Below are 7,500 nucleotides of genomic sequence, written 5' to 3' on the forward strand. Positions count from 1 at the left end.
TGAACCTTTTTTCTTTCTCTCTCTCTCTTTCTCTCTCTTTTATTTATTTATTTATTTTTGATTATACGAGCATCTTCGTTAGTCTTGCAGTGAATGTACTTTAATCCAAACCTCATTTCATCATCTTACTTGTTTGTTTGTGTGAATAGCGAGACCTGTGTTTTATAAAATGCAATCCAAAATAATGTTATGTTTTTTTTAATTAAAAGGTAGCGTAACATTTCTTAAATTAATTTCACTCGTGAGAAGAACAGTTACACGTCAAAATGTCACAAACTTCATCACAAAAGAAAAAAAAACAGCAGTGAGCCGTTTGCGATCCAGAAGAGTCGACTCTTATTGATGAGGATTTGACTCAGTAAAAGAAAACAGCACCGCTGCAGAATGACTCACTGTTGTTCTGTGAGTCTGAGCCAAAGTTCTGCTGTTGGTTGGTCGATTAATAATTTAATAAATGTCAGGAAGTGCTTTAGAAGCAGGACTCTAAAGACAAGTATAAGAAAAATATCCTTAGCATTAGTTTAGATAATCACTTCTTTCACCATTTTTAGTGTCAAAGGTGAGAAAATGTAAATTTTTCATTAGGCTTATTGTGAACTGATAACTTTTTAGTGTGTTCACTTATGCTAATGCATTAGCTAGCATTTACTGCACTTCACCAGCAGAAAGTGCTGTTTTAGACTGAGTGCAAAAACACATTACATTAAAGCTACAGGGATTATTATTAGTGGGTTTTATTATTCTTTCTGTAATCAGAGAGCATTCAGGTGAGGAGTGTTGTCCAGAAATTAGTGTATAAATAATACATTGTGCACTTCAGAGCTTTGGGAATTTATATTATTAGATATTGTGTAATATTGTGTGTGTGTGTGTGTGTGTGTGTGTGTGTGTGTGTTCAGACTGCCGTGAGGAAAAGTATCCCTGCACCAGACTCTACTCCGTCCACCAGCCGTGTAAACAATGTCTCAACAACATGTGTTTCTACAGGTCTGTACACACACACACACACACCCACACACACACACACACAATGTCTCATTTTTTCATTCTGAAGTCACAGTTAGTGTGTGTGTGTGTGTGTGTGTGTGTGTTAGTCTGCGCAGGGTGTATGTTATTAATAAGGAGATCTGTGAGAGGACTGTTTGTGCCCATGAGGAGCTGATCAAAGGTAAATAAATAAATAAATAAATAATCAGCAGATACGATGTTTACTTACAGTAGTGTTGTGTACTGTTGCATTGTGTGTGTTAGTGTTTGTTCATGTGTGTTGGAGACTGTAAGTGTGTGTTATTTTTTTCTAACACACCACAAGAGCTGATTAATGAAATGTCTGTGTCTGAAAAAATGTATTTATTGCCAGCTCTGTTCTTTAACATTAAATCTGTCATTATTCAGATCACCACATGATTACGTCTCTCCGTCTCTCTCTCTCTGTCTGTCTGTCTGTCTTTCTCTCTCTCTTTGTCTCTCTCTCTCTCTGTCTCTCTCTGTCTGTCTGTCTTTCTCTGTCTCTCTCTCTCTCTGTCTGTCTCTCTCTTTGTCTCTCTCTCTCTCTGTCTCTCTCTCTCTCTTTGTCTGTCTCTCTCTCTCTCTCTCTGTCTGTCTGTCTGTCTTTCTCTGTCTCTCTCTCTCTGTCTCTCTCTCTCTCTTTGTCTCTCTCTCTCTCTGTCTCTCTCTGTCTGTCTGTCTTTCTCTGTCTCTCTCTCTCTCTGTCTGTCTCTCTCTTTGTCTCTCTCTCTCTCTGTCTCTCTCTCTCTCTGTCTGTCTCTCTCTCTCTCTGTCTCTCTCTGTCTCTTTGTCTGTCTCTCTCTCTTTGTCTGTCTCTCACTCTCTCTGTCTCTCTCTCTGTCTCTCTCTCTCTCTTTGTCTCTCTCTCTCTCTGTCTCTCTCTGTCTGTCTGTCTTTCTCTGTCTCTCTCTCTCTCTGTCTGTCTCTCTCTTTGTCTCTCTCTCTCTCTGTCTCTCTCTCTCTCTTTGTCTGTCTCTCACTCTCTCTGTCTCTCTCTCTCTCTTTGTCCGTCTCTCTCTCTCTCTGTCTCTCTCTGTGTCTCTCTCTCTCTGTAGCTGATCTGTGTCGTGATCAGTTCCCGCGCTGTGCTGTTGCTGCTCTGACTGGTCAGTGTGGCTCACTTGGGGGCAGCTGTGGAAAAAGCTGCAGAGGCTGTTAAAGACATGTACACACACACACACACACACACACACACACACACATTACCTGAACAGATACTGTTAGCTATAAGCTATAAACATCCCTCACATTTGTAAACACCTCCTTGTTCGAGGGCAAACTCACCTCCACTCGTTTACACACACCTCCTCTTCACGATCACGTCTTCATCTTCCTCATAAACCCGGCACGTGTGTGCTTGTGTGAATGGTTTAGCCGTCACCTGCGGCCGAGTGTGTGTGCAGTACAGAAGCACCGATGCTGTATAAATATTACTGAAGTGTGGCTCACTCGTCTCTGTGTGAATGGATGAATTTATATAAACCTGTATTTACGTTTGTACTCCTTTTATAAATCCTTATGACTGTATGAAGTCACTGGTGCTGTAGAACCCGGTGCTATGGAGGCTGACGGAGAGCACAGGAACAGCTGGAGGAACTTTACGTTTTAAACTGTTACTGTAAAACTGTATCACTTTGTACTGTCACGTGTTATTATTGTGTTACGTTTGTTCTTGAGCTTGACATATAACTGCTTTTTTATATACTGATCCCAGATCAGATCTATACCCAGTTTTCACTGCTCACTTGTTTAATATAGCACCAAACAAGCAGTTTTATTATTATTATGCTAATGAGAAACACGCTACAGGACCTCCTGAGGCGTTACAAATACCTGATCATCATCAATACAATACAAAGTAATGAAAAAGGACAAAACATCATCACGACCCAAAACTCTGGAATTGTTAAGGATTCAGGAACACTGCTCAGATTCTGCTCCTTCTTACAAAGTGTACAACTATGCAAATAAGAAACTAAATAAATACATTTAATACCATGAAACAGGACTGGTGTGTGATTTGAATCGTACTCTGGTGAGAAAAACAGCCAGAGCAATTCAGGTAGCAGAACATCTTCTGAACATCGTGTCTAGCAGCTTTTGCTTCCTCTAATGAATGTTCTGGATGTTGTGAGAACATTTTCATGTAATGTTTATAAAACTTCCTGCTTGAACAGTTTAGTTGTTGTAACATTACGACAAACGTTTTTTACAATATTGCAGGAATGTTATTATGTCACGTTGCAGCTCCACCAGCTTTTAGAACCCGTCGAATAGGTTACTGAACATTGTGATAATGTTATCTGTGTCCTCACGGCAAACAGAGCTGTGAGATTTTATTGTCCCAAAAGCAGCTTTGCAGAAACCCAGAGTCTACAGCAGTGCTCATCGAGCTGAAGACGACAGTGGAGATGAAACAGGAACTTTAAGAGGAACTCTTAAGAGATTCATAAGAAGAACGTGTCTTGAACTGACAGTGGGATGAAAAGAGCACCTCAGTTCCAACAGGATAAAGATCTATCAGATATGATGAGCAGTGTTGTTAGTCATTGATGAGAAAATGGTTCCTCAAGGGTTCTTTGGATGATTAGCATTTTCAGCTTACTAAATTGAACCCTTCTCACTTGGAACATCTATTTTGTAAGGACAGTCTAGATAAAACATCTCAGACACACTGACCAACAAACACAAGACTTAAGTTGTTCTAGAAAGATATTCCATGTCCACACTAAGTGGCTCTGACTCACCTACAGCTACAGCATCTCACAGCCACCAGCACCTCCATCACAGCTTCATCCTGCTACAGCACTACGTTTATTCTTAAACCTGCCAAAAGGCAGATTAGAACCTTCACAAACCACAACACTGGCACTAACTCTAACCGCTACACCACAGAGGAACAGAAGTGAGGGGTGTGTGTTGGACTTTTGTCTTCATGAGCCAGCTCCGCATGGGCTACATATGGGATGGGTCAGGGTTGGAAGACAGTCCACAGAATCATCCACACACGTGCTATTACATGTTAACACACAGTTAATCCTAATTAAAAGTGTTCCTGAAACTCGTCCTTCAGGAGCTCAGGAACAGAAGCAGCTCCGTCTCTCAGTTTAAGTTTGCGTCCCATCGTGAAGCTCTTCATGAAGACAAAAGCCCAACACACACCCACTGTTTCTGTGGTGTAGTGGTTAGTGTTAGAGTCAGTTTCAGTATCTGTGGTGTGGTTGGTGAAGGTTCTAGTCCTTTTTTTGGACAGGTTTAAGAATAAAAAGTGGTGCTGTAGCAGTATGAAGCTGTGACGGAGGCTAGAGCATGTCTGAGACGCTGAGCTCATTGTTTCTGTGGCTCAGGAGGCTTTTGGGTCAAAACCCAACCAGAACACCAGAATATTAGAGCAGGAAGGGGTGTGTATGGGGTGGGGGTGTGTCCGCACAGGAGGAGTGGGATAAGGGAGGAGATATATCCTCACAGGACAATGTGGAGTCTCAGAAAAAGAAAGACTCTCAGAGAGGACCTGTGTGTGTGTGTATCTTCTTTTCTTTATAGTAAACACACTGTATAAATACCAGCATCACCCTCACTCTCTGCATGTCTGGAGCTAGCTCTGTGCTGCAGAGATACACATCTCCCTTTAGCCCCAAGTCCCTTCTTATTAGCATTCACTTTAATCTCCACCTCATTAGCTCAGTATTAGCACGAACTCCTTCCTGCACTCACACAGCAGGAGGAGCAGCTCGGTGTTTATGCTGGAGAGTGTATGTGTTTTTGGTGTGTGTGTGTGTGTGTGTGTGTGTGTGTGTGTGTGTGTGTGTGTGTGTGTCTGAACTCCATGCTCCTGAGAGGAAGGAAGTGAAGCAATTCATGAAGACAAAAGTCCAACACACACCCCGTGTTTCTACTCTTCTGTGGTGTAGGGGTTAGAACGCACATCAGTGTTGTGGTTTGTGAAGGTTCAGGTTCTAATCTGTCTTTTGGCAGGTTTAAGAATAAAAAGTGGTGCTGTAGCAGGATGAAGGTGTGACGGAGGTGGTGGGTGTGTGAGATTCCATGGTTCAGTTGGCTGAGTCATTGCTACTCTAAAGCCAGAGAAGGTTGGATCAAATCTCAACCAGCACCCCAAAAAACCAGAGCCTACAGAGCAGTGTGTCCTCACAGGAGGGGCAGGTGAGGCACTGCAAGGGGGTGTGTGTCCTCACAGGAGGGGCAAGTGAGGCACTGCAAGGGGGTGTGTGTCCTCACAGGAGGGGCAGGTGAGGCAAAGCAAGTGCACATGTGTATCCTCACAAGAGGGGTGGGTGAGGTACTATAGGGGCATTTGTGCATCCTCACAAGAGGGGCAAATGTGATGCTGTGGATGAGGCACTGCAGGGGGGCACATGTGTCCTCGCAGGTGAGGCATTACAGTGGACTGTGTCCTCGCAGGAGGGGCGGGTGAGGCATTACAGTGGACTGTGTCCTCGCAGGAGGGGCGGGTGAGGCATTACAGTGGACTGTGTCCTCGCAGGAGGGGCGGGTGAGGCATTACAGTGGACTGTGTCCTCGCAGGAGGGGCGGGTGAGGCATTACAGTGGACTGTGTCCTCGCAGGAGGGGCGGGTGAGGCATTACAGTGGACTGTGTTCTCGCAGGAGGGGCGGGTGAGGCATTACAGTGGACTGTGTCCTCGCAGGTGGGGCGGGTGAGGCAGGTGAGGCAGGTGAGGCAGGTGAGGCATTGCAGGAGGTGTGGGTGAAGTATTTACAATTTTTTAAAAAAAAAATCCTTGTTTGATATCTTTGTCATATGCCTGTCCCTCATCTCCCTTGCTATCCTCCTCACACCCTCTTCTTCCTCTCCTTTACTCTTCTCCTCCTCCTCCTCACTGTCCTTCAAGTCACACACTCACACACTCACACACTCTCAGCCAGATTTGAACCAACAACCACATGCACAGGCAACGAGACTTTTACCACAGAGCCACCCAGTCCTACCTGCAGCACACTCCTTTTTTGGGGGGTTTGTCTTGTCATCACACACTGAGACTCCACCCACTCAGACTCCACCCACTCAGACTCCACCCACTCCATCTCCTTATTAGCATTAGAGTGCACACTTTTAGTGCGTAGGGTTCAAGGGTTTTTTTTTGTTAGTTTTCAACAGGAATACACTCGACCTTTAGGAGCGACAAGTTTCTCAGGAGGCACTGCAGCAGCTGAAGAGAGATTTGTTGCTGTTTGAAATTATTTCAGGTTTATTGTTTTCTGGGGTGAAATGATTAAAATTTATCCATTAATCGAGTTACATCATTAGAAAAAGTCCAGACATACACATACAGACCAGAGTTAATAATACATAGTACATGGAGTGTACAGAAAAAAAATCATATCTCACTCTCTAAAAATAAAAAAATAAAGAAGTTAAAATATCTGTCAGACATTTTTATGTCAAATTCAGCAGATTCTACATTTAATAATAATAATCCTAATCCAGATTTTGGTCCAGATTTGAGTCAGCGTTGTGTGCTGTCAAGTCCACAATTCTGTTTATCACATGATAGTCAACATGAAAGTTCGAGAAATTGTGTAAAAAAAAAAATAGATATCGTAATAACCTCAGAAGTTCGTCAGTGATAAAATACTGTGCGATGTGAAAAACGGAACATCGACACACGTGTAGCGCCTCGCTGCGAACGGCGAAGGTCCTGGCTTCATTTTCACCTGAGTGCGGAGACACACACTTCATAGTGTTCACTCTACAGGACACACACGCTAATGTTGCTAACAGTGACTGAAGGTGGCATCAATTAGCACAAACGACACCTGAAGGTAAAGACAATCCCGACGTCTTCACTGCACAGTCGCAGCGACGGAATTACGGTCATGTGACCATGGCAAAATGAATGACATCAAAGGTGTGACATCACAGAATTACACACCATTCAGTAGAACCGATATAGAAACTCAGACAGTGTAACACACATACACACACACACACACACACACCTGAGCGGGAAGCTGCCTGTGTACCTGCTGATCTCAGGTCAGTGCTGTGTGAGTCTCTGCAGGCGTTAGTGGTTAAAGCTGTTCTCAGATCAGGTGGGATTTCCAAGTGGAACACGAACACACACACACACACACACACACAGATCTGTAGCAGGTCACATGACGTGTTTGTCACATGATGTGCGCTGGTCTCCACGGTGACTATAACATCAGTGTGTATTGGTACGGGCTGACCTCAGATCAGTTACTCAGGGGCAGAGACGGATGTCGGCGCCGTAATTCGTGCTGGAGCTGCTCCTTCAGAGTGGACACCTTTAATAACACACACACGCACACACACACGCACACACACACGTACACGCGCACACACACACACACACACACACACACACACACACACACACACACACACGCACACACATCAAATGACAACAGGTCAGAAAACTCGACAATTTATTATTAGCAGTTCAGTGTGTTGTTGATTATTACCTGCTCTTCCAGTCCCTTCACTCTCT

The 7,500-nt window shown here is 43.9% G+C and overlaps 2 protein-coding genes across 4 annotated transcripts in view; one reads left to right on the forward strand and one right to left on the reverse strand.

Annotated features, from left to right (window-relative positions):
* The window catches only part of mfap2 (microfibril associated protein 2), an 11,811-nt gene extending 8,800 nt beyond the window's left edge, over positions 1–3,011 (forward strand). Inside the window, exons 7-9 of the mRNA XM_053227166.1 lie at positions 900–987; positions 1,095–1,168; positions 2,064–3,011. Coding sequence (XP_053083141.1) covers positions 900–987; positions 1,095–1,168; positions 2,064–2,167 — 266 coding nt within the window. The 3' untranslated portion in view covers positions 2,168–3,011. The remainder of the gene's footprint in view (positions 1–899; positions 988–1,094; positions 1,169–2,063) is intronic.
* Positions 3,012–6,206: 3,195 nt separating this feature from the next.
* Positions 6,207–7,500, reverse strand: part of LOC113539449 (rootletin) — a 29,204-nt gene continuing 27,910 nt past the window's right edge. For all 3 annotated transcript variants that reach the window (XM_053227010.1, XM_034314212.2, XM_034314211.2), the window contains exons 36-37: positions 7,475–7,500; positions 6,207–7,297 (exon numbers count right to left, since the gene is read on the reverse strand). The exon at positions 7,475–7,500 is cut by the window's right edge and continues 163 nt beyond it. In XM_053227010.1, the coding sequence (XP_053082985.1) occupies positions 7,226–7,297; positions 7,475–7,500 (98 nt within the window). In that variant the 3' untranslated portion in view covers positions 6,207–7,225. The remainder of the gene's footprint in view (positions 7,298–7,474) is intronic.

This window comes from Pangasianodon hypophthalmus, chromosome 20 (assembly GCF_027358585.1).
Source record: "Pangasianodon hypophthalmus isolate fPanHyp1 chromosome 20, fPanHyp1.pri, whole genome shotgun sequence".
NCBI lineage: Eukaryota > Metazoa > Chordata > Actinopteri > Siluriformes > Pangasiidae > Pangasianodon > Pangasianodon hypophthalmus.